At 45.1% G+C, this 26,986-nt stretch overlaps 2 protein-coding genes across 6 annotated transcripts in view; both read left to right on the top strand.

Annotated features, from left to right (window-relative positions):
- TBL2 (transducin beta like 2) lies at nt 1–20,717 on the top strand. 4 transcript variants are annotated; one of them, XR_011471233.1, is made up of 8 exons: nt 1–146; nt 3,356–3,486; nt 3,729–3,913; nt 4,378–4,529; nt 4,865–4,991; nt 5,597–5,749; nt 5,978–6,507; nt 20,642–20,717. XR_011471233.1 is itself a non-coding variant. In XM_070412770.1 (7 exons), exons 1-7 carry the CDS (start codon nt 17–19, stop codon nt 6,438–6,440), a joined length of 1,341 nt encoding a protein of 446 aa, XP_070268871.1. In that variant the 5' UTR covers nt 1–16; the 3' UTR covers nt 6,441–9,892. The 4 variants fall into 4 exon arrangements, 2 of the variants coding, with proteins under 2 accessions (XP_070268871.1, XP_070268872.1); XR_011471234.1 differs by lacking the exon at nt 20,642–20,717 and adding an exon at nt 16,497–16,791; XM_070412770.1 differs by lacking the exon at nt 20,642–20,717 and having other exon boundaries at nt 5,978–9,892.
- BCL7B (BAF chromatin remodeling complex subunit BCL7B) overlaps nt 17,454–26,986 on the top strand; it is a 21,791-nt gene continuing 12,258 nt past the window's right edge. For both annotated transcript variants that reach the window (XM_070412772.1, XM_070412773.1), the window contains exons 1-2: nt 17,454–17,660; nt 20,642–20,717. In XM_070412772.1, coding sequence (XP_070268873.1) covers nt 17,569–17,660; nt 20,642–20,717 — 168 coding nt within the window. In that variant the 5' untranslated portion in view covers nt 17,454–17,568. The remainder of the gene's footprint in view (nt 17,661–20,641; nt 20,718–26,986) is intronic.

Raw genomic sequence — 26,986 nt, 5'->3', positions numbered from 1 at the left:
CAGCTCTCCGGCCAACATGGAGCTGCCACAGATGCCGGAGCTGATGGGAGTGTCGCTCTTGCTTGGGCTGCTGGCCCTGATGGCGACGGCGGCGGTAGCGCGGGGGTGGCTACGCGCAGAGGAGGAGACTAGCGGCCGGCCTGCCGGTTAGTGGGTCCGGGACGGGCCGGGGCAGCCTGCGGCGACCTCGCTTCCGACTTCCCCGTGGTCCGACCTCCTGTCCACGCTCGAGGGGGTGCCGGCTCCCCCTGGGCCTCCGTTTCTCCTCTTGAGGAATGAATGAGCTTCGCTTCCGACCAGAGATGCCGCCTGGCCGGGCTGGTCGCGCCCCTTCGGAAAGACTCGTGAGAACCTGGGCCCCACGCTGCCGCTTATTCGGTGGCCGAGGCCAAGCCACTTGGCCTTTTGAGTCTCAGCTTGTCCCCAGGTTGCTGCGAGATCGCTTGTAAACTCCCCCAAGCGCTCTACTTGTTCGTTATTTTATGAAAATGGGCGGGGAGGCGAGGGACGGACCGACATTCGTTTGTAAGCACTCTGAGTAGTTCCCTGATTTATTGTGTCCCTACAGGCTTTGGGGTCTTTTCCTTTAGGGAGTCCACTATGGGGTAATGGAGGAGAACATCTAAAAATGTAAGAGAAAAATAGAGTGTCATAGGTTTCCTAGAAGAGGTTAGTACTAGACACAGGAAACCCAGGGGTGGGAGTGGTCAGCCCTGCTTTTTTATTTATTTACTAGAGGCCCGGTGCACAAAAGTTTGTGCACTGGGATGGGGGAAGGGGGGGTCCCTCAGCCTGGCCTGTGCCATCTCGCCGTCTGGGACCCCTCGGGGGATGACCACCTGCTGGCTTAGACCTGCTCCCCGGGGGATTGGGCCTAAGATGGCAATCAGACATCCCTCTGGCAGCCCGGCAGCCCTCGGGGGATCTCCACTTGCCAGCGGGGAGCAGGCCTAAACTGTAGTCAGACATCCTTAGCGCTGCCGAGGAGGCAGGAGAGGCTCCCACCACCACCGCTGTACTGGCAGCCGTCAGCCTGGCTTGTGGCTGAGCAGAGCTCCTCCCATGTGAGAGTGCCCTGACCACCAGAGGGCAGCTCCTGCAGTGAGTGTCTGCCCCCTGGTGGTCAGTGTGTGTCATAGTGACCAGTCATTCCCAGTCCTTCTGCTATTAGGGTCAGTTTGCATATTACCCTGTTACTATATAGGATAGAGGCCTGGTGCACGGGTGGGGGCCGGCTGGTTTGCCCTGAAGGGTGTCCCGGATCAGGGTGGGGGTCCCGCTTGGGTGCCTGGCCAGCCTGGATGAGAGGATGATGGCTGTTTGCAGCTGGTCACACCCCCTTCAGGGTGGGGGTCCCCACTGGGGTGCCTGGCCAGTCTGGGTGAGGGGCTGAGGGCCATTTTCAGGCTGGCGGGTGATTGAAGCTCCCAACCTCTCCTTTTTTTATTTATTTTTTATTTTTATTCTGGGATTTATTTACCTTCTATGGCTGTCACTGGAGCTGAGAGCCGGCTTTAGCTCTGAGGCTTGCCTCCAGCTCTGAGGCCTCCGCTGCTGAAAGCAGGTATCTGGGCTTTGTTTAGCTTCTATAATTGAAACACTGTTGCAACTCCAGCTCTGAGGCCAGCTGGCTGAAAGCAGGTTTCTGGGGATTGTTTAGCTTCTATAATTGCAACATAGTTGCTTAGAGTGCAGCTCAGAGCTGGGCAGCGGCAGGCGGGGAACCTTGGCTTCCTCCGTCACTGGAGCAAGCAAGCCTCCTGTTCACTTCAGCTGCTTGGCTGCCGGCCACCATCTTGGTTGGCAGTTAATTTGCATATTGTCCTGATTAGCCAATGGGAAGCATGTCGGAGGTACGGTTAATTACCATGTTTGTCTATTAGATAGGATTTTTGGTCGGGGGACGTTAAGGAAATCTTCACTGAGAGCAGGGAACACAAGAGATGTGGCCTTAAGGCAAGCATGTCAAACTCAAAGGCTAACACGGGCCAAATGAACAAGGTTTAAGTTTAGGTGGGCCGCAAAAAACCAAAAGCTCCAATTTTCATAGAAACGGAGGTTTATTTCGATAGAGACATGCTGAATACAAAGGGCTGAAATAAATGAGTAATCAGTAACAAAGTCATAGAACATTTTAATAAAAATTAATATTTTTTCTTGAACATTAACTTTCCAGACACTGAATAACTGCACAAATTAATAAGCATAACGCAAGTAAACCTCTTTTTCTTGTTCTCCGAAAGCAAAATGTTTCCTGTTGCGCACACCAAACAAGTCAGTTCAAGACTAATGACGTGGCAATCGGCTGCTAAAATATTCGCCACTAGTATTAGTGAAGAGAAATGGTGCACCTGCGTGTAAGGTGCGTAAGGGAAATGAATGCAATACGATTATAGTAATCAGCCATTAGCGAACGTTGTAGTTTGTTATTAATAATTATGTATAACAGGATATTGTAAAAATTAAGTTACGAAATTTTTATTAAAACATTTCTTACATATCGGCTGGGACGCAAAAATATTCGTTGTGGGCTGAATGCGGCCCAAGTTTGACATGCTTGTCTTAAGGCATAAGAGTTTGCTGGAGGCCAAGGAAGGAAAAACATTCCTGGCAATGACATCATGCACAAAGGCAAGGAGCCCTCAACAGCATTTGGTATGACTTTTGGGGTGTGGGGGGGAAGGATGGTGTCCCTTAGTGGCTGGAGAGGTAAGCAGAGGGCAGATTGCAGCCATCTTTGCATTTGGGCCTCAGGAGTTTTTTTTCTTGTAGGAATTGAGGAGTGTCTGTTGTGACTGTTGGATCACTTTGCACCTGGCCTGGTTCTTAATTAAATTAGCTATTTCATGCAAATGTGACTGGCACCATTTCTGGCGCAGGGTAACTCAGTGAGTGGTGACTATCCCTCAGTTCTGAGTCCTTTGAGCCTTTAATGCTTGTGTTGGGTACTCTACTTGTCATTTTGTATATATTATCCAATTCTCACAACTTTAAGGAAACCAAGGCCTGGAGCAGTTGAGTAACTTACCAAGGTTCAGTTGTGCACATCATTCCCTATATAGTGCTGTCTGGTCAAGGATCTCCATTCCACTGGCATGCTGTGTACCCACTCAACCAGCCCCGAGAGGGTGCCTTTTCTAATTTGCACGGAGGTGCTGTATTGACTAACAGCAAGCAGCCTCCTCAAGGTCACAATCCAAAGCCTCTGATTTTGCCTGCATCACTCTCTCTTGTTGAGGACAGGGGCCATATCTGGCCATCTCTTGTTGCTTCCCTCAATGCCTAGCCAATTATAGGTGGTTAGTAAATGCTTATTGAGTGAGTAATGGGTGGATGACGTGGCCCTTCCTTATAGGCCAAAAAGCAAATGGAGTTCCACTTGACAAGTCCTTGAGATCCAAGAAGCAGAAACAGCAACAGCATATTCGTAAGGAGAAGCCTCAACAACACAACTTCACCCACCGTCTCCTGGCTGCAGCACTGAAGGTACATGGGTACCATGCACAACACACATACAGAATTTTCCTTTGTAATATTCTGTGCATATTACTGACCCCTTGGTCTCTGACCAGTCAGTCTGGATGCCACATTCTGTCCCTTCTCATCACATCCCATCAGCATTTTGCTATTAATCCAGGCTACAGTGCCTTGGAGTCATGGCTGCACATTAGGGTTCCCCATCTGCCCAAGGGGTTCCTATTCACACTTCCTGCATACCTTCCCCCTAGAGCCACAGTGGGAACATATCTTGCATGGACTTTAGCAGCAATGGCAAGTACCTGGCCACCTGTGCAGATGATCGCACCGTCCGCATCTGGAGCACAAAGGACTTCCTACAGCGGGAGCACCGCAGCATGAGAGCCAATGTGGAGCTGGACCATGCCACCCTGGTGCGCTTCAGCCCTGACTGCAGGTGGGACAGGATGGAGCCTCAGGTTTGCCTGTAGAAGCCCAGTCCCAAGTTTATGGCTTTCCCATATCTAGTTTGGGATAGTGAGAGCGGGGACTCAGGGTCTCCCTTTGAGTAGCAGAAAGAAAGCATCCAGACAGATTGAGCACTGCATGGGGCTCCCCAGAGGGTTATGCTGCTGTATAGCAAGGAAGCAACTTGGGAAGTACCAAGATCTGGCTTCCAGATTAGTCTTGGAAGCTATAATGATTTTCAAAGCCCTAGAGAAACTAAATGAGCAAAAGCTATTAAAGGTCTATCTTATGGGGAGTTTTAAGAGATTTTGAACCAAGGGGTAAAATTGTAAGGCTGGATTATAGGACATGAGGGGAGGTCTTGATTTTCTTCAGAATCTAGCATAGGACCTGGCATACATAGGACTATGTTCAAATGAATGAATTACTTACTTGTCTGCCACCTGTCTTTAGAGCCTTCATTGTCTGGCTGGCCAATGGAGATACCCTCCGTGTCTTCAAGATGACCAAGCGAGAGGATGGGGGATATACCTTCACAGCTACCCCAGAGGACTTTCCTAAAAAGCACAAGGCACCTGTCATCAACATTGGCATTGCTGACACAGGTAAGAGACGTTCAGAGGGTGGACCTTGCCCAAGGCAGGAGGGCATGGCCCTAGTTATATGGGCTGAATGAGTTAATGCTGCCTTTCAGCATTTTGCTCAGCCCCAGCATGATAAAGGGGCTCTGTGTTCCCCTGGAGTCTGGGAGCCATAGTAAATCTCTAGGGAAGGCAAGTAAGAGCCGCATTCTTTAGCAAAATCTTTATCTGTGTTGACCCTTGGCCCTGGAGGGGAGCAAGGATACTTTGGGCAGCAGAGGCCTTGATAAGGTGTCTCCTTAGAGATTGATAATTGGTCAAGTAATTGACCTCAGCTTATGTCACTCCTCACTCCTCAGGAAAGTTCATCATGACTGCTTCCAGTGACACAACTGTCCTCATCTGGAATCTGAAAGGTCAAGTGTTGTCTACCATTAACACCAACCAGATGAACAATGCACATGCTGCTATATCCCCTTGTAGCAGGTGAGGAAGGAGGGACTTTGGCATCTGGGATGGGTAGAAGATGGGTCTGGGGGCTAGGGACAGAGCAGTGAGCCAGCTATAAATAATGGAAAGAGCATACAGTGTGGAATCAGGACACCTAGATTTAAGGCCTAGTCTCTCTTCATCTATAGTTTTTATTTATTATTTATTTATTTATTTATTTATTTAAAATATATTTTATTGATTTTTTACAGAGAGGAAGGGAGAGAGATAGAGAGTCAGAAACATCGATGAGAGAGAAACATCGATCAGCTGCCTCCTGCACATCCCCCACTGGGGATGTGCCCGCAACCCAGGTACATGCCCTTCACCGGAATCGAACCTGGGACCTTTCAGTCCGCAGGCCGACGCTCAATCCACTGAGCCAAACCGATTTCGGCTTCATCTATAGTTTTTAGATGGGAGTACTATGTATCTTATAGCATGGCTATGTAGGTAAACTGAGATGTGTATAAAAGCACTTTAAAAAGATAATGTTATTTAGGTATAAGATTATTAAATTTCTAAAGGAAGAGGCTTAATTGATTTGTAGAAACAAGATGCCCTTAAAATTAAGTTTTAAAGGAACCCGGCTTATATGGCAGGTTTGTGGCCTCATGTGGCTTCACCCCGGATGTCAAAGTTTGGGAAGTCTGCTTTGGGAAAAAAGGTGACTTCCAAGAGGTTGTACGAGCCTTTGAACTGAAGGGTCACGCAGCAGCTGTCCACTTCTTTGCTTTCTCCAATGACTCCCGGAGGTAAGTTCTCTCTGATTTCTTACTAGTAGCTCTCAGCCCTTCTTGGTAAACAGGGTCTTTCCGGCTATCTCTGCAGCAGCTCTAAAGTGGGTGGGGTGCCTGACCCTCACTCAGCAGGAAGTAGACATAGCAGTGAAGTTGGCTTCCTAGTTGGAGCCCTTAGTGCTGCCCAAGTGCTCTCTCCTCCAGGGTGTGTTGGCACTAGAGCTGTGATTTTCTATGCTGCAGGATGGCCTCTGTCTCCAAGGATGGTACATGGAAACTGTGGGACACAGATGTGGAATACAAGCAGCAGCAGGACCCCTACTTGCTGAGGACAGGCCGCTTTGAAGAGGCGAGCACCATCCCCTGCCGCCTGGCACTGTCCCCTGATGCTCAGGTCTTGGCTTTGGCCAGTGGCAGCAGTATTCATCTCTACAATACCCGGCGGGGTGAGAAAGAAGAGTGCTTTGAGCAGGTCCATGGGGAATGTATCACTGACTTGTCCTTTGATATCACTGGTCGACTTCTGGCCTCCTGTGGGGACCGAGCAGTGCGGCTGTTTCATAACTCCCCTGGCCATCGGGCAGTGGTAGAAGAAATGCAGAGCCTCCTGAAACGGGCCTCCAATGAGAGCACCCGCCAGAGGCTGCAACAGCAGCTAGCCCAGGCCCAGGAGGCCCTGAAGAGCCTGGGTGCCTTGAAGAAATGACTCTGAAGGGTGTAGCAGGCAGGATCGGGCCTTCTGTTGCCACCACTGCTGCCACTTTTCTTCCCAGGTACTCACCAGCTGGAAACCTTTTGAAAGGGTATCCTGTTTTTTTTAATGGTGGCCCCTTCACCCCCCACACCCCCTTCCATTGAAGCTGTTCTTGCCTGTTTGATCTCTTTCTCTTCTTGCTGGTTGACTCCTAGCCTTACTTGATCTCCCAACATAATGACCAAGGTGCTTTATCCTGAGCCCAAGGGGCAGAATCTGTCTTCACTGGTCATTGAGGAGAGTGGTAAATAGAAGAGACAGGAAACATGGTCTTTGACCTTCTGGTACCCAAAGAAGTTTGTAATTTTAGAGGCAAAACCTAAAGAATGCCCAAGTACTGCCCTGGCCGGTATTTCTCATTGGTTAGAGCGTTGGCTTGGATTTAATTCCTAATAAAAGGCACGTACCTGGGTTGCAGGTTTGATCCCCAACCCCAGTCAGGAATGTGCAGGAGGCAACCAATCGATGTGTCTCTCTCACATCAATGTTTTCATTCTCTCTCTTTCCTTCCCTCTGTCCTCTTCTCTTCCCCTCTCTTCCTCCCGTTGTCCACTTTCTCTTTATAAAATAATCAATGGGCCCAGCCAGTGTGGCTCTGTGGTTGAGCGTCAACCTATGAACCAAGAGGTCACGGTTCAATTCCTGGTCAGGGTACATGCCCAGGTTGCGGGCTCCACCCCCCAGTGGCGGGGGGCGGGCATGCAGGATGCAGCTGATCAATGATTTTCATCATTGATGCTTCTCTTCCTTCCTCTCTGAAATCAATAAAAATGTATTTTAAAAAATCCTCAGGTGAGGATTAACAACAACAACAAAAAAAGTAAGTAAGGGATTTCATTCTGTGCCTGTTATTTGTAAAATGGAGAATAACCTTTTGACCTCCTTACAAAGATGTTGTGGGGATATAAGAGTATGTATAAAGTCCTTAGATTTGGAAGAAAAGTAGAAAAGAGTAGTTAGTATATGTTATGTGTTGTCCAATATCATTTATTAACTAATGGGTGAAAGTCTCAAATACCGTAGTTTGAAACTAAATTAGGAAGAAACACTTTTGGGAAGGTGAAGTTTCTGGGATCATATGTTTTGTATCTGGTTGTATGGAGGAATCATAGAATCCCAAAATGGAGTCTTCTTTTTCAGAAGGTTATATCCTATTAGAGGGGACCCCTTTTCAGTTCATTAAACATTTGAGTACCTACTCTGCCCACCACAGCTCAAGGCACTGGAGATAAGTATAAATAAGACATGATCTCTTCTATCAAAGGTGGTTGGTGGGAGAGCAGTATATTTGTCTAATAGTACTTAATATTAAGTGCTTTTTGTTAGTTTATTCGTAGCTGCAGAAGGCTGTTGTAAAATAAATGATAAGAGAGAGGATTGAGCCAGGACAGAGGCAGTGGATTTGAAGTTGAAGTTGAAGGGATAGATTTGATAAGAGATTAGATATTTAGAAGTTTGAATTTTGGAGTTTAAGGACTGCTTGGATGTGGGTTGTAAAATAAAGGAAATGAGAAATCTAGGAAGACTTGAGTCTCGGTAAAACTTACTCATCTAAAATCAAATTCTTATTTCCTCTCTTTAAAACTGGGACCTCTCTTACTCACCCCCAATTCACATAAATGTTTGAGCAAGCCCCAGCCTTGGAGTTATCATTATTCCCTTTCATTACTCCTTCCACCCCACTACCACTACTACCATCCACTTATAAAAAAACTCTTTGGCTATATTCCAGATTATATTATATCCTGAATTTGTTATTTCTCTCCATCTTTTCTGTTACCATCCTGGTCCTAGCCATTGTCACCTACTGGATAATATAGCTTCCCCATTCGTCTCTCTGCTTCTTTTCTTGTTTCACTAAATCACTTTTTCACATAGCAGAGTGATCTTTTGAAAATGTAAACTGATCACATTGTTCCTCAGTTAAAACCCTCCAAAGGCTTCCCATCGCACTTGGAATAAAATCCAAAATTCTCACCATGGCCCACAAGGTCCTATGTAATCTAGCTTTTTCCTTCCTGTGTGTTCTTTATACAGCTTTCTCAACCACTCCAACCTTGTTGTTCCTCAACCAAGCCAAATTATTTCCAGCCTTAAGGGGGACTTGTGCCTATGCTGTTCCCTCTGCTTGGAAGCGTTTTTCTTTTCTGTTGGCTGACTTGTCATGTTTGTCATAATTCAGGTCTCAGTTACAATTACACTTCAGAGAGACCCTCCCTAATCACCCAGTCTGAAGTAGCCCTTTCCACCAATCATATAACATCCATCATATAAAGGTATTTTATTATTTTTTTATTTCTGAGTGCTATCTGAAATTATCTTGTTTGGATATTTGTTTGCTTCAGGAATTTCAATTTAAATGCTTATGGATGTCAAGTGGGTAATGTAGATGCATGAATTGGTGTTTCTGGGTGTAAGACAATAAGAAATAGTAGGGACCTAAGTGATCCCTAGAGGGCATGTATACTGGGTAAGGGACAGTGGTGGCTGCTACTTATTATTCAGGAATCCAGCAGAAATTGCCTGTTTCAGAGAAGCTAGAAGTTGACAGATTATTATAAAGAGAAAAAATTAAGCACTGTATGGACCAAACAAAACACTAATGTGAGCCAGATGCAGCCCACCAGTCTCTTATTGGCAGCTTCTGGATTGTTTATTAACCCACTGGAATGTGAACTCCACAAAGGCAGACTCCTTGTCTATCTGATTTGCTCTATATCCCAAACACAGTACCTGGGACAGAATAATCTCTCAGTAAATGAACTCAAACCAGGGCAATTGACAGAAATGTCAATATCTTCTGTAACTTTCCTCCCACTCCAGATTTCCACTCTGGTTCTATGTTCATAATAACAAATTTCTGATTGATAATGCTATGCACATGGGTCCTAGTGAATATTAGCTTTCTGATTGTCAGAAGAATAAGACTAAAATACTTCTTTCGTATCTACTTGGCTCTGATCTTACTCTCATTGTATATCCAGGAAGGGAAGTGACCATAGAATGTTGAGTTACTGAAGTCAGAAGTCTTCCCTTCTGGTTTCAGTTGGATCATTGACTGATTTCAGACCTTGAGGAGGTAGATTATTTGGCCTCTCTGAGTTTGTTCCCTCATCTGTAAAATGGGAATAAGTCTTATCCTGTGTTTCTAATGAGCTGAGTGAAAGCACTACACAAAGTCATTACATAGACTTCCTGAGGGCAGAAAGCTCCTCTCACTAAAAATGAGCCTTCTTTTCTTGTAAGCATGGAGAAAGTATCTGGATATTAATGTAGAGCAGAGGCCACTGTTATTTTGATCAAATATCCTTGTGTATGAAGGCAGCATTAATATTTTACTATTACTATTTCAACTTCTGTGGGTTTGAAATTTTTCAAAATAAAAAGTTGGGGAATATTAAAAATGGTGGTATATAGCCCATTTTTATCAGTTATCAAAAATAGAAAATATATTTAAGCCACAAGTATATATTTAAAAGCCTATTGATAGTCTTGGTCAGTTTCCATTAAGATAATTATATTCATATTTAAAGATTGTTCTATAATTGGAGATTATAGAGGCTAAGCAGGAAGCACATACAAATATGATGAGTTCTCAGTAAGGTAGGTTACTTCATATAGTGCTAGATAGACCCAACACTGTTCTAAGTTGGCCCCATATCTAGGAACTTAACTTGGGGATTCATGTACTCCTCTACAAAATTCCAAAAATATGGGTCTTCCTAGTGAGCAGAGCTTTGTTTCAGCCCACAGCTCTTCAGGCTGAGGCCCATGAATGGGCACAGGTTGGCATTGCAAAAGCAGCCACAGCATCTGAAAGCTTGGTTCATACACACAAAATTGTGAATGTCTTCTGAGATTGTGACTACCTTTCCAAGTCTTCATTTTAGGCTATCAACTTCCAGAGCTCAGGGCAGTTGGAAAATGAGTGTGGTTTCTACTTGCTTTCTATTCATTATACAATCCCAGTTTGAGCCCATTTGCATTTTCTTGATCATGTTAGTGTTTTTGGCAGAATGCACAGGGGAACAATCAGCCAGCACTCTGAGGGAGGAAAGTTTAACCTTTATTTCGCAGATCTGCTAGTCCAGGGGAATTCCGGATCCAAAGCCTGAACTCAACTCATGGGGAGGCTCTGACCAATATATCTCCTCCTGTGGTGGGCCCCTGAGGGTCCCCACAGCTCTGCCCAAGTCAGTCTTTGCAGGGCCTTGGGGGCATGCTCCGCAGCTCCGCCCAAGTCAGTCAGAGTGGGGAAGTAAGACTACAGTTTTAACCAGATACTGAGCTAGGTTGCAAGGCCCCTCATTTTCCTTTTCAGTTCCCCCTCTTGTTCCACAAGCTACTCTTAGCCTTGGGGATTACAAAAGACTCAGGAATTGGGGATAAGATCGACAACTGCTCTAGCTACTTCCTGCTGATCGGGGGCGATGAAAAGGGGTTCAGTATCTCAAGTCTTCCCCATCTTCCCCAAGGGGGTTGTCAGAGTAGCAAGGGCAGAGAAGTTCTCCTCCCGATACCAGTCTAGGGTTCCGGTGACACTTGTGTAAAGACAGAATAAAACTGTTAGAAAAAAAACAAAAACAATAATTATCCAAATAGGAGGGGATAAGGAGATTCAGGTTGGTCAGCGGATCCGCTGTCTTCTTGAAGATGAGCTGCAGGGGGTGGTTCAGGTCAGAGGTCACCTTCCACTCTGGATGCTGATTGTCCAGTTGGTAGGCTGCTTTTACCTGGCCGTGGTGGATCCAGGTGTTCAGTCCTGCAACTTTGAGAGCTGAGGGGATGGTTAGTATGACTGGAAAAAGTCCCTTCCGGGTTGGCTTAAGGCAGCGGTTCTCAACCTGTGGGTTGAGACCCCTTTGGGGGTTGAACGACCCTTTCACAGGGGTCGCCTAAATACATCCTGCATATCAGATATTTACATTACGATTCATAACAGTAGCAAAATTACAGTTATGAAGTAGCAACGAAAATAATTTTATGGTTGGGGGTCACCACAACATGAGGAACTGTATTAAAGGGTTGCGGCATTAGGAAGGTTGAGAATCACTGGCTTAAGGGGTTCCTTTTTCCAATCTTTTACCCAAACCTGGTCCCCAGGCTTGTGAGGGTGCACAGCTGTTCCTAGAGAGATGGGCAATCGATCAGTAACCCATCTGTGGACTTCAAGGATAGTTTTCCCAAGTCCTTGTAGCTGTTTCTGAATTTCTAAGTTCCCTATTTCCCCCAAATCTCCCTTTGGCCAAATTAAGGGAGGGGGTCTGCCATATAGAATTTCAAATGGAGAGAACCCTACCTTGGCTCTCGGGGCACAGCGCACCCGCAGGAGAAGATATCTGTCCAGGGTAAGTTTGTCTCCTGGCATAGCATAGCCATAGCCTGCTTGAGAGTCCAGTTCATGCATTCTACTTTTCCTGAACTCGGGCCTGTAGGCTGTATGTAAGTTCCACTTAATTCCTAAGGCCTTAGCTACCTGCTGTACTACCTCAGCTATAAAGGCTGGGCCAGTATCTGACCCTATGGTTAATTGCATTCCATACCATGGAATTATGTAACGCCTTAGTGACTTCTCTCGCCTTCTCCATGCAGGTAGGATATGCCTCAACCCAGCCTGAAAAGGTGCAGACAAAAACTAAAAGATATTTATTTCCTCTACTAGGCCCTATTTCTGTAAAGTCTACCTCTAGATCTTCAAAGGGAGCCTGCCCACAGCACTGAATTCCTATCGGTCCTACAGGATCCTGCCTTGCATTGTTCTGTGCACAGAGGAGGCAGTGCTGAGAGACCGAGGCGCATAAGGCGGGGAGACGGGCAATTAGATCTTCTAGAGCCATCTTCCCTAAGTGGGTAAATTCATGCTGTTGGAGGACTACTCTATGAGCTAACTGTTACAACAGCATGAGGCACTTTAACATTTAAGTTCTGTCTCAGAGTGAGCTTGTCTGTCTCTTTGACTAATAAGGCTGTGGCTGCAAGAGCCCTGAGGCATGGGGGCCACCCAGAGGCAACCGGGTCAATCTGTTTGGAGAGGTAGGCTACTGGCCTCTGCCAGGGTCCCAACTCCTGAGTCAGAACTCCTAGGGCTACCCCGTCTTTGTCTTTATGGTCACGAAGGCTTTTTCCTGTTTAGGACCCCAGTTAATGGGTGCCTTTTCCTCTCCTTTTAAGGCTTCAGAGAAGGGCTTAGCTAGATCTGAGACTCCTGGGATCCAAATTCGACAACCCTGCTGCCCCTAGGAATTCCTGAATCTGTCGCTGGGTGCTGGGGACCGGTATGGCACATACTGCCTGTTTTCTTTCAGTCCCTAGTCTTTGTTTCCCCTGGGTAATTCGGAAACCTAGGTATTTGACTTCCCTCTGACAGATTTGAGCCTTCCTTTTGGACACCCGTAACCTGTTTCAGTTAAGAGTCTTAGAAGGGTTCGTGTTCCTTCCCAACACTGAGTTCGCATGGAGCTAGCCAGTAGGAGGTCGTCTACATATTGGAGTAGAACACACCCCACGTACTGCCCTGGAAATTTGGACAAATCTGCTGCTAGTGCTCCACTAAAAAGAGTTGGGGAGTTCTTGAACCCTGTGGCAGTCTGGTCCAGGTGAACTGTTCCTTAGCCCCTGTGGTTGGGTTTTCCCACTCAAAGGCAAACAGGGCTGACTGGAGGGTGCCAGCTGAAGGCAGAAAAAGGCATCTTTTAGATCTAGACATGTAAAGCATTCCGCTTCTGACAGAATGAGTACCAGGAGGGTGTATGGATTCAGCAGCGCCGAATGCAGGGTATAACGGCCTCATTAACAGCCCGCAGGTCTTGTACCAGGTGGTAATCATTGGTTCCAGGCTTCTTAACAGGTAAGAGAAGGGTGTTCCATGGAGACTGACACCACTTAACACATTTTGTACTGCATAGAAATCTCTAAGACATACGCCAGGGACCGCACGTTTTTGGGCAAACTGCATGTTATTTAAATCATCATAACTACAGATCATAATGCACTTTAGGTGTTGTTTTTCAATAATTATAACATTTTTATTTACAAAAACAATTAAACAATTAAAGTTCCTAGTACTTTTTTAACGTATGGTACTGCGTAAAACATTTTCTAAAAGCACCAGGAACTTGAAGACGAAGACTATTCGAATAACCAAAATACAATGTAACTGCAATGCTTTATGGGTTCATGCAATTATATAGTTTTTCGTAGATTGATCTGCACGGTTTCCACCAATGAGATCGCTTCATTCGATGTGGACAAGACAGTGTGTTGACATCTAAGGTCCATAACAGATGGCGCATGAAAAACGAGAAAACTTGTGAGCGGTCCTTAACAGATGGCGCGAGAAACACGAGAAAGCTCGTGAGCAGTACGAAAGGTGTTAAGTGGTGGATAGAGCGTCAGCTTGCAGACTGAAGGGTCCCAGGTTCAATTCCGGTCAAGGGCACATGCCCAGGTTGTGCACTCGATCCCCAGTTGTGGGCGTGCAGGAGGTGGCGATCAATGATTCTCTCTCATCATTGATGTTTCTATCTATCTCTCCCTCTCCCTTCCTCTCTGAAAACAATAAAAAAACATTAAAAAAAAGCCTTAATGGTATTAGTAAATTGTCCAAGGCACACAACCTATAAATGGCATGCCCAGATATTTACATTTAGGCCTGTCTGGTTCTAAGATAGATACATACCTTTAACAACCAGGCCCATACCCAGAGGCAAGAATAGAAATGGATGCCCATATGCCACGTCTTAATATTTAAAAGTTAAATTATACTGAGCTCAAGTATGCTCTATCCTATCTTGATAGGTACAACATCCTAGAAGGCCAAGTTTGAATTTAGAATTCTCAGACTCATGTATGTCACAACATGGTCCCAAAACAGGCCATCCCATGGTCAAGGCCTGTTTCTCTTTTCTTCCTACCTGGTTCTTTCCCACATTGCAGGGGATACTCCAGTGCACACCTCCAAATCCCTGAGAACCATCATGCCTTCACCCACCACTTGAGCAGCACTGCCTTTATAGGAATGGAGCCAGGGGAGAGGCTTATACCGGCCCTGGAAGCAGATTTGGGCCTGTTTGGGTACGGATTCCAAGGTCTTAGGTACCTGGACTGTGATCTGGTGGGTGAAATGGCAGCAGAAGCTCTGGGTAGTCACATTTCCTTGGTCCTGCAAGGTCTGTGCCTCATGGCAGGAGGAGAGCCAAAACAAGTCCTAGAAGGCATCTTCTTGACCACATCTAACACTATTAACCTCTGTGTTAACCACACTTCATTCCACCCACCCCGCTGCAGTTTCAAGTTCATTAAGCTCTCATTAATACACCAGAAATACAGTATTTTATTGCGAGTTCCTGGAAGTTCAGCCAGGTATATCTCAGAGCTCTAAAAATTCTGGACATGTGGAAGTAGTCTTGTATGTTTTCATAATTGGGATCTATGGCCTGATTACTGGCTGTCCATTCTCACCTTTAAGTTCTTCCAAGTATCCCACAGACCAGCTGCAGCCTGGGTAGCAGTATGGAAACAATTCATACCTTGATCATTCCTCCATCTCATCCCAGGACCAATCTGGGGTTAAGAAGGAAGCCATGGAGCGCTGAGCATACCAGCTTTCTAATAAACCCATAGAACTTTCCCTCCTGCTTTCATTGTAGATGCTGTCACTACAGCAAGTGAACTCAGCTTTTTCATGCTTAAACATTTCAAACCTACTGGCTTGTAAATTATGCTCATTAAGTAGCAGGGTTTTTTGTTTTTGTAAAAAATCAAATTTCCTATTGAATATCCTGTTTTAACCCCTCACCCTCTCCTTTACTTTTTTTCTTCGTTAATGACACCTTTCTGCCACAGCTGACTCCCTAAAGACTTGCTCACTCCATACAAGAACATGGAGAACTGCAGGAGGGTTTTGAGAGGCAGTCCCAGATTAAACCAATCACCTCTACATACGTTCTAGGACTCAACACAGAGCTTCATCTAATTGTAGGACTGTGCAACATCACAATGGACGTTTTTTAAAGTATATTTTTATTGATTTCAGAAAGGAGAGGGAGATACAGAAACATCAGTGATGAGAGAGAATCATTGGTTGACTGCCTCCTGCATGCCCCCTACTGGGGATTGTGCCCTGACCGGGAATGGAACCATGACCTGGTTCATAGTTAGCTCAACCACTGAGCCACACTGACAGTGGACTCTAGATGTTTGTCATTGATCCTAGGTGTTTGTCATTGATTCCATCAGCTAACTCCCTAGAACAGGGGTGGGCAAACTTTTTGACTCGAGGGCTGCAATGGGTTCTTAAACTGGACCGGAGGGCCGGAACAAAAGCATGGATGGAGTGTTTGTGTGAACTAATATAAATTCAAAGTAAACATCATTACATAAAAGGGTACGGTCTTTTTTTTTTTTTAGTTTTATGCATTTCAAACGGGCCGGATCCGGCCTGCGGGCCGTAGTTTGCCCACGGCTGCCCTAGAATCACTACATGGGGAGACAATGGCTCTGGGTGTAGCTAATTTTTAAAATACTGTATATATTTTTTATTGATTTCAGAGAGAGAGAGAGAGAAACATCAATGATTAGAATCATTGATCGGCTCTCTCTTGCATGACCCCTACCGGGGATCAAGCCCACCACCGGGCATGTACCCTGACCTAATGAATCGAACCGTGACCTCCTGGTTCATAGGTTGATGCTCAGCCACTGAGTCACACCTGCTGGGCTATCCCATTATTTCTAGAATCATCCCTTCCCTGCACATGGTTCAGCAATTCCACTCCTCAGTCAGGCAGACACTATTCCTAGGCCTCTCATCAGCAAGACATTTGCTTATCAAGCCATGATGTTGGTCAATCATGAAAGGCTGAACAGTCATAGTCAGAGGCTGTGTCAAGTTCAGGGTTAGCTAGGCATTTCTCTGGGGCACATAGGAGGAAGTTTCTTTAGAGGTGAGAGAAGTAGATGCTACCAACCTATGCAAACTGTCACCTGCTTCCTTTGTCTCCTGAACAGCTGCTACAGGACTCTCCTTGCATACTGCAAGCATCAATAAATGCCTGTCTCATTGGAGCTGCACTGCATATTCAGCATTCATCCAAACATTTATTGAGCATCTACAATGTTTGTGAACACAGTTTGCCTCTGAGCAATTGCATCTACCCTATTTGCAGAAGTCAGCTTCAAGGTCATTTTTCCCCCAGAAGCTTCTGGACACCTCTCAATTAGAATAGGATTGTCATAGTACCTTGTACTTCCCTTAGCCTAGCATTTATAAAACGCCTTTTTAATGCCTGTTTTCTGATCTGTATGTACCACTAAACTGAAAGCTCTTTGAAAGCAAAAACCCAGATTTTGACTGCAGCACTTCGCACAGGGCCTTGTACAGTGCAGGCATCATTTAATGCATTATTGCTGGATTAAAGGCAATGAGTAGAGTGCTAAGTATGAACAAGTGGAACCCCAAGATGTCAGGTCAAGGCTTCTCTGAGTTCAATAAGATGTTGGAAGAGTACCAAAGTGGTCAGTTGACCAGTGCGGAACGTGTGTACAAGGTTGTAAGGCATACTGAAGAAAGGTGTGAAATTCTGTGGCTGGAGTACAGTGGCTTATCTGGGGAGCTAAGGTGCCAGACAGGAAGGGCAGCAGGAAAGGATGATGCAGAACCGCAGTCCCCGTAAGGTCAAGTCCATAAAACAGGTAATGGCAGCAACCCTGGCTTGAGAACAAGATGCCGACCTCCAAATCCTCTGGGAAAGTCCCAGAGATTCCACTGGCAGCGCCTCGCACCTCGCCCTGCCCACAGCACATGCTGCCCGCTCACCGCGCACTTCCGCCCGGGCCGAGGGGTCTTCCGGGGCACCCAGGGGTCCTGGCCGCCAGCAGCGGGGCGCGCAGGCGCGCTGAGGCTTGCAGCCCCAAGGGGCGGGCGAGTGCGCGCGCTTCCCCGCGCACGCGCGCACGGAGGGGGCGACGGCCGCGGTGACGCTGCTGCGGCGGGCGGGTGGCGGCGCGTGAAGCGCGCGATTCCCCGCGTCTTGGGAGCAGTGCCCCGGCTCTCGCCGCTCCCGCCGCTCCCGCCGCCGCCATGTCGGGCAGGTCAGTCAGGGCCGAGACCCGCAGCCGGGCCAAGGACGACATCAAGAAGGTGATGGCTGCCATCGAGAAAGTGCGGAAATGGTGAGGGGCCGAGGCCCGGGCCGAGGGTGCTGGCGGGGTTCGCCGGTCCAGGCCCAGAGGAGCACCAGACCGGCAGGCGGGGTGTGAGTCCACCGACTGGCGCTTGAGTGGGGGGAAGGGGGGAGCCGGAGAAGGCGGGAGGAGAGTGCCGCTCGCGTCGGCGTGAGTTCAGAGGGCGCGCCAGCCCTGACCAATTAGCGGCTCGACCGGCTCGTGGCCACACCCACCTGTCAGTAGGCGGTGTGTCGCCAGAGGAGATGCCGGCTTCCGGTCGCTTTGGTCTGGAAGATGTTGCTGCTCTCACCAATCCTGGTGCGGTTTTGACTCCGCGTATGCCCGCCTCTGTAGGCTTTTGCTTTGTGAACTGTCCCATATGTTAACCAACAGCCTGAGTATCCCGTCCGCCAGACTGAGCACTCTAGTTTGGTGAGAGGTACTTGGTACCTACCTGGCACAGGAGCAAACTTGGTGTGGAAATCAGAACTCTCTCCCCTAATACCAGACGCACTCTGAACTGTAGGCATTTTCTCTTAGTGCCCTGGGAGCTGAGGGTAGAGGAGTCGAGACCTGCTTCTCGTTTAGAAACGGCTCATGTAATGTTCTTTGCAGACGCTAGTTGACTGCCTATTTTGTATCAGGAACGCCGTATTACCACGTTAAAGTTGCACAGCCAACTACTTGTGCCAACTTTTTAAAAAAATATTTTGAAAGTATTACATAGGTCCTCCTTTCCCCCCTTAACCTCTTCCAGGCCGCTCCCGTCCCTTCCCCGCCCCCGTCCCAGGCCCTCACCACCCCATTGTCTGTGTCCACGGGTTACGCATGTAAGTTCATTGGTTGATCTCTTTCCACTCACCCTCCGCTGCCTTCCCTTTGAGGTTCAACAGTCTGTTCATGCTTCTGTATCTCTGGGACATAGTTTTTTTCCCCATCAGTTTACTTGGTTCATTAGATTCCACATATGAGTATCATGTGATACTTATCTTTCTCTGACTTATGCCACCTTCTTGAGTGCTTTTTCTCTAGTTGATGATTATTAATAACTTTAAAGCCCTGTTAGGTGTTAACTCCCTCCAGGAAGCCTTACCAAAGCCCTCCTGTCTTTCACTCTCCACCCCTTTTAGGGGCTTCTTACCTGGTGTTTGCTCATTTCCCCACAAGATCAAGTTCCTTATCCCTCTATATACAAAGTCTTCGTGTATAGTTGGGACCCATTATAATCATGATTTTTTCCCCTCCAAATGTAATTCTGGGTATTTTTGTGTGAAATCTAAGAGTTGGCACACCTTTCTTTCTCTTCCGGTATTCTCTGCCCCCACTAGTAGCCTAAGCCAGCTGACATCCTCTCTCCTCCAGCCTCCCTGTGATCTCCCTGTTTCAGCTCTGCTCAGTCCTTGGTCCATTGCTCACATTTCACTCTGTGACAATATTTTTCTCAAGTGCAGATCTCATCAGAGTACTCCCCTGCTAAGAAAATAATGCTTCAGTGACCTCTTCTTGCTTGTGAGACCAAACCTGGTCCTGCCTGCCTCACCTGCCTGGCTCAAACTGCCCTCTTTCCCAGGGTGCTGGCCATCTTTCAATTAGAGCCACACTACTACTCCAGCTGCCCGGCATCTTTCCTCAGACTTACATCCCCCTTGCCTAGTTAACTCCTAGCTCAGCTCAAAAGTTGATTCCTCAAGGACACCTTTCAGGACCACCAATCTAGATCAGATCCCCTTCATAAAACTTTCCACAATTGCATTGGATTAAACCATAAGACATTTCCTATATTTGATTTTTAACCTACAAAAGTGGCAATTTGATATGTTTAACCTAATGATTAAGTGACTGACAATGACATGAGTTGTTTGATGTCTGTTTCTAACTGGAGTGCAGGCTCTGTGAGGGTAGGGACTATGCATATTGTTCCTTGTGTGCCTAGGGCCTAGCACAAGGTCTTGTATATTAAATATTTGTTAAATAAATGAGGAAATGGAGTGTCTTGTCCAGGAATTAACTTCCAAAATTCTAAGTCTTTAATTCATTCTTTCTGTTATATCACAGTCTCTTCTTTATGTTCCTGTGATGTTATTTACTGAATAACATCCTCAATAGCAAAAGTAACAACAGTTTTTGCTTTTTTTATGTTATCAGATGTGGACTTGAAACTTTCAGAAGTAATTTCAGCACACACACACACCCTACCTCCCACCCTCCGCTTGTCCACAATTTTCTGCCATATTCAAGAATGTCACTTGCCTTTCCCTAGGTATGTGCCTGGGAAAAGATTAAGCTTCTCATTTGTTTAAGGCTTATCTCAAAAGTTACTTCCTCTGGAAAATAAAACCTTAAAGCAGTTCTTCCATGGCTTGGCCTTCACCTCTTCCAGAAACCAGTGTAAGGCTTTATTCTGTTAGCTGGAAGCATCCTGGCCTGTGATTATTTTTAAATGGAGTTTGTGTTTCAACCCAGAGTTCCACAGGAGTCATAGAAGTTCCCCCATCCATGGGATATCCTAGTCTTACTCTGTCTTTCAGCCTTCTCATCCTTGCCACCTTCAATCTTTTCCTTATCTTTTTCACTCCTATGAGCTCCCCAGGTAGGAACTATATCTTATACTTCCTTTATATCCTGGAGGGCCTTATAAGTATCTGTGAAATTGAATTATTTTTTGAAAAGAAAAAGATGCTAGATAGATACCTGAGTTTGGAAATGTGCTGGTACTCTATATTGGTTAGTATGTTAGGGGGAAAAAGGCTTTGGTATTCTGTACATTAGGAAAAATGACAAGTAGAGAGTTCAGAGCCAAAGGAATTTGACAGAAGTTTTTCTGAAAGGGATGATTTTGCACTGAAAGTTAAGGTAATTTGATGGAAAGGAAGTTAGAAAGCATTGAAGATTGAAGGAATGATTTGCTGAGAAGTAGGAAAGCCCAAGTTATGAACAGAAAATCTATTTTATTGTTTTATCAGTCCTAAGAAGTATTTTTCTTTTAGGGAGAAAAAATGGGTTACTGTGGGTGACACATCCCTTAGGATATTTAAGTGGGTTCCTGTGACCGACAACAAGGAGGTAAGTGTGGAAGAAAATCCCAACAAAAAAAGGTACTGTTTTCTTTCTTTGATTACTTCTTAATGATAAAGGAGTTTATTTCCCTAGAATTGAGTTGGAAATATGTAAAGACATCCTCTGTCATTGGCCCACACAGAGCCTCCCTTTATATTTTCCCTGTATTCCTTTTCCTTAACCCATTTCCCTTTTCCAGGGCTTGGTGAACTATAGCCCATCCTGCTGTGAGTGTCAGTGTCGCCTTATTGGAATTCAGCTGTGCCCATTGGTTTCCTTCTGCTTTTGAGTTAGAATGGTAGAGTTGAATAGTTGCCATAAGACCTAATGGTCTGCAAAGTCTAAAATATTTATTATCTGGCCCTTTAAGAAAAGTTTGCTGACTCCTGTTTTTATCCAGTTAGCTATTCACTGCAGTGTATTTTTATATGTATATATGCCTTTTTAATTCCTCTTCCATGGGTTTATTTGGACACCTGTGTATTCTTGAAAAATACATAGCATTGTTTCATGTTGGTGTTTTTAAATGTTTACATCTAAATGTAGCATTGTGCTATAAACCTCCATTCTCCTTTGTTCAGCCTTGTTTTTGAGAACTCTCCATGTTTCTATAATTGTAAATACAGTTACTATCTTTGACCCTTGCACTGTATTCTTTTATATAGTGTTCACATTCATGTACACATTTCCTGGGTAATAAAACACCTAGATTGTCTCCAACTCTTTTCCCCTAATTGTTTTTGAAAAATCTCAAATAGAAAACAGACATAAAAGTAAGTGAAACAGCCCTAACCGGTTTGGCTCAGTGGATAGAGCATCAGCCTGAGGACTCAAGGGTCCCAGGTTTGATTCCGATCAAGGGCATATACCTTGGTTGCGGGCACATCCCCAGTAGGGAGTGTGCAGGAGGCAGCTGATCGATGTTTCTCTCTCATCGATGTTTCTAACTCTCTATCCCTCTCTCTTCCTTTCTGTAAAAAATCAATAAAATATATTAAAAAAAAATAAGTGAAACATAAATGCACAGTATTCTATATATACTAGAGCAGTGATGGCGAACCTTTTGAGCTCGGCGTGTCAGCATTTTGAAAAACCCTAACTTAACTCTGGTGCTGTCACATATAGAAATTTTTTGATATTTGCAACCTTAGTAAAACAAAGACTTATATTTTTGATATTTATTTTATATATTTAAATGCCATTTAACAAAGAAAAATCAACCAAAAAAATGAGTTCGCGTGTCACCTCTGACACACCTGTCAGGTTCGCTATCACTGTACTAGAGGCTCGGTGCACGGATTCTTGCATTGTGGGGGGGCGTGTGGACTGCGGGGATCAGTCTGCTGTGGGAGCGCTGCTCATCCCGGTCAGCTGAGTGGCGCTTCCCTGTGGGAGTGCATTGACCACCAGGGGGCAGCTCTTGCATTGAGCATCTGCCCCCTGGTGGTCAGTGCGTGTCATAGCGACTGGTCAACCGGTCATTCCACCGGTAGGTCGCTGGGCTTTTATATATATAGATAAAAGCCAAGCGACTGGAATGACTGGTTGCTATGACATGCACTGTGGCTGGCCAACCAGCCAGATCGAGGGCGGGGCTGACTGGCCAACCTCCTGCGGCCCCTCCCCCTGGCCGGACCCCACCCATGCACAAATTCGTGCACCAGGTCTCTAGTAATGAATAAATACAGTAGGTCCTCTGGTTATGTCAGACATCCGTTCCTATGGCATGATGTAATGTGATTTTCGCCTTAAGTCGAAACATAAGCACCTACATCACTCACATGGAGCACATACACAGCAGTAATGAAGTGAAACAGTAAAAAAAATTTAAAAGAAAGATAACAATTCTTGACCTTTACTTGTGGTAAATAAATAATAAAAAACATAAAGCACATATGTACATATGTAGAAATGACAGAACTTTTTTTTTTTATAAATAAATGGGAGATGGCAACATAACCACGAAACGACGTACGTTGAGTTCGACGTAACCCGAGGACTGTCTGTATAAAGCTGATACTCTTGTCAAAACAACCCAGGTCAGCCCTAGCCTTCTATTGGCTACCTCTACTTTCTATTGGCTACCTCTACTTTCTATTGGCTACCTCTACTTTCTATTGGCTATCTCTTTTGTCTACCTCTATTTCTATTGGCTCAGTGGGTCGAGCATCAGCCTGTGGACTGAAGGGTCGTGGGTTCGATTCCAGTGAAGGGCATATGTCTGGGTTGTGGGCTTGATCCCCAATATCTCTCTCTCTCCCTCTCCCTTCCTCTCTGAAATCAATTAAAATATATTTTAAAAAATAACAACAAAAAACCCAGGTCAGAAAATAGAGTATTGGCTGTAGCCGGTGTAGCTTAGTGGTTAGAACGTTGGTCCATGCACCTGAGGGTTGCAGGTTCGATCCTGCTTGTGGGAGGCAACCAATCTATGTGTCTCTCTCACATCGATGTTTCTCTTCCCCCCTCCCTTTCTTCTACTCTCTAAAAATCAATGAAAAAATATGCTTGGGTGAGGATTAACCAACCAAAAAAAGAAAGAAAATAGAGCATTGCCAACTCTGCCAGAGGCCTCTGTGTGACTCTTTCCAGCAACCCGTCCCTCCCCTCTAGAGGAAATGTTCTCCTACTTTTGTTTTTCTTACCACTTCTCTAGTCATTTGCAAACATTTTTAACTTTATATAAACAGTATCATGAAATGTCTATTTTTGTGTATCTTGTTCTTTTTGCTTAGCATTATGTTTATAAAATTCATCCATGCTGTCTTGGGAGCTATTTGTTCTTTTTAGTTGCTACATGGAATTTCATTATACCATGATTTATCTTTCTGAATCTCCTGTACGTGGATGTTGGGGTGTTCCCAGTTTGGGATACTAGGAACAATGCTCCTAATTCAGAATGTGAGTCAACATGTAGATTAGTTTTCCTAGGAGTGGAATTGTGGGTCTTGGGTGGCTGTGTTTTTTACTTAAACTAGCTAGTGCTAAACTATTTCCCAAAGTGAGTGATTGCGCCAATTTACAAGGGTGGGCAAAAGTAGGTTTAAGTGTCCACTTTCACTGGTCATTGATTAAATTACCAGCCATCATTACCTAGAATTTAAATCGGAGGAAGGGAGGTGGGTGGAAAGGGAAGAGTGTATAAATGGTGATGGGTGGAAAATAAAATAAAGGAAAAAAAGATAAATCATAAGTAAGGATACAAAATAATAAAAAAGACATGTAATACAATAATTAAGAAATAGATAATAATACAAGGATAAACTCACAACTATAAATTTACTTTTGCCCACCCCTGTATATTCCCACCAGAAATAGGAGAGTTCTTGTTTTAAATCCTTATCAACAATTAGTATTGTTAGCCCTAACTGGTTTGGCTCAGTGGATAGAGCATCAGCCTGCAGACTAAAAGGTCCCGGGTTCAGTTCCGGTCAAGGGCATGTACCTTGGTTGCGGGCACATCCCCAGTAGGGGGTGTGTAGGAGGCAGCTGATCGATATTTCTCTCTCATCGATGTTTCTAACTCTCTATCCCTCTCCCTTCCTCTCTGTAAAAAATCAATAAAATATATTTAAAAAACAAACAAAAAAAACACAGTATTGTTAGATTTATATGTAAAGTTATCTCATCTTGGTTTTAATTTGATGACAAATTGTGTCATTACTAATGACATTGAGCTTTGACCTTTGTTTATGGTCAAATGACATTGACCTTTCCTATGTTTATTAGCCTTTTGGGTTTCCTCTTTTAGGAAGTGCATATTTAAGTGTATTTGCCTCTGGTCTTTTTCTTATGACTTGTAATTGTCTCTGTTCTGGTCACAAATTCTTTAAATTATATACTACCCATACCATTTCCCATTCCATGGCTTGTCTTTGCACTGTCTTTATGCTGCCTGAGTAAAAAAAACTTTTTAATTTTAACATAGACAACACAGTTAAGATTTTTCTTGAATGTCTTAAGAAATCTCTTTTCAAAGAGAAACATCAGAACTAGTGTGGTGGTTCTGATCCAAGAGTCCCTAAGGACCTAGCTTCTTCTAATCTTTTTGTTTCTTTAAAAAATCATTTTGGCCCTAACTGGTTTGGCTCAGTGGATAGAGCGTCGGCCTACGAACTGAAAGGTCCCAGGTTCGATTCCGGTCAAGGGCACATGCCCGGGTTGTGGGCTTGATCCCCCAGTGGGGGACTTGTAGGAGGCAGCCGATCAATGATTCTCTCTCATTGTGGATGTTTTTCTCTCTCTCCCCCTTCCTTCCTCCCTCACACTTTTCTCTAAAAAAAAAAGCAATGGAAAAAAATATCCTCAGGTGGGATTAACAACACAAAAAAGTTCTATTAATATGGACGAGGATTTCTTCCATAATACACTTGCTTTTTTCCCCCTCTCTTTACCTTCTCGTGACTAAATTTTCTTCTGGTGATTTTAGGTTCTTTTTTCTATTTTTCTATTGGCTACCTCTAACTTAAGACTTATTATGTTTCCCTGTAAAGTGTATCAAAATCTGTATTTTCCCTCTGAACCTGGTAATACCCACAACATTTTCCCCACCTATGGTCTCTGCCCCTCCCCTACTTCTATCCTTACCTTGTCCTTAGTTGTTGTTTTTAATATATAAATATCTTTTCTAAGGAAATATTTTTTAATTCTTTTTTCCTAAATATATTTTTATTGATTTTAGACAGAAAGAGAGAGGGAGAGAGAGAGATAGAAACATCAATCGGCTGCTTCCTGCATGCCCCCTACCCGGGGATCGGATAGAGCCTGAAAGCTGGGCATGTGCCCTGACCAGGAATCAGCTGTGACCTCGTGATTCATGGGCTGATGCTCAACTACTGAGGCATACCGGCTGGGCCCTTGTCCTTAGTTTTGACTGGAATTTTAGATTATACTAGAGGCCTGGTGCACGAAATTCTTGCACGGGGTGGGGGGTGTCCCTCAGCCCAGCCTGTGCCCTCGGGGGATGTCCAACTGCTGGTTTAGGCCTGATCCCCGTGTTGGACATCCCTCTTGCAATCCAGGATGCTGCATGCACCAATGACCATACTTTTCATACAGGTGAAAGGCATCCTGCTGTTGTATGGGCAGCTACATTTTTTTGCCCTGATTATAAAAAAGTAGTACATAACATGATCCTTCTGAGGCAGTAGTACAATTTCCCCCATCTTATGGGTAGCAAAACTGAAGGAGAGAGAAGTTAAGTAATTGGCTTTGTCACACAGTTATAAGTGTCAGAATCAGGGCTGACGACAAAATGTGCAAACCAGAGTCCATGCATGTCATCGCTGCATCATCCTGTTTTTTCAGTGTTAGAGTAGCCTTGCCAGGTTTTAATTTTTAAATCTAAGAGACTGTTCCCATATAGAGTAGGGTCCCTAGGCCTGGCCAGCGATCAGAGCCAATCTGTGGGGCGACTGGCGGGCAGGGTGATCGGGGTGCCCCCGCTGGCACCCACCTTGGCTGGCGGCCTGGTGCTGCCCGCTGGCCTGCCCCACCCCCGATCACCACCACCGCCTGTCGCCTCCCTCTCAGGGGGGAGGGGGCAGACACTCAAAGCAGGAGCAGCTCCTGCGTTGAGCATCTGCCCCCAGGTGGTCAGTGCACGTCATAGCAACCAGTTGTTCAGCTGTTCGGTTGATTTGCATATTAAGCTTTTATTTTATAGGCTATTCAGTTCATATATTTCAGTTTTTGCAGATATTTCTTATTTTAGTCATTGCTTAACTAGCCAAAGTTAACACTACTAATTATTTACTAACCCTTTGCCACCTATTTTTATTTTTATTTTTATTGATTTCAGAGAGGAAGGGAGAGCGAGATAGAAACATCAGTGATGAGAGAGAATCATTGATTGGCTGCCTCTTGCACGCCACCCCCCCACCCCCCCTGCCCGCCCCCCCAGGGGGGATTGAGCCTGCAACCCGAGCATGTGCCCTTGAATGGAATCAAACCCGGGACCCTCCAGTCCGCAGGCCAACGCTCTATCCATGGAGCCAAACCAGCCAGGGTTTTTGCCACCTATTTATTATTATTTTCTCCTAGATTCATTTCTCTTGCTGGAATCCATCCTTCAAAATTTTTTCACAGAGGGCTTTTGTAGAACTTTCTGAAAATATCTTTTTATTCCTAAAAATATCTTTATTTTATTTTTATGTTTTGTTGATCATTTCATGTTTAATTGATATTTTTAGGAATAAAAAGAAAACCTGTTTTTATTCCTGAAAATATCTTTGTTTTACTTTCATGTTTAGTTGACCTCTATATGAAATTCTAGG

This window comes from Myotis yumanensis, unplaced genomic scaffold (assembly GCF_028538775.1).
Source record: "Myotis yumanensis isolate MYYU_CA2020_CCGP unplaced genomic scaffold, mMyoYum1.0.hap1 SCAF_4, whole genome shotgun sequence".
Taxonomy (NCBI): Eukaryota; Metazoa; Chordata; class Mammalia; order Chiroptera; family Vespertilionidae; genus Myotis; species Myotis yumanensis.
This window is presented reverse-complemented; position numbering and strand designations above follow the sequence as displayed.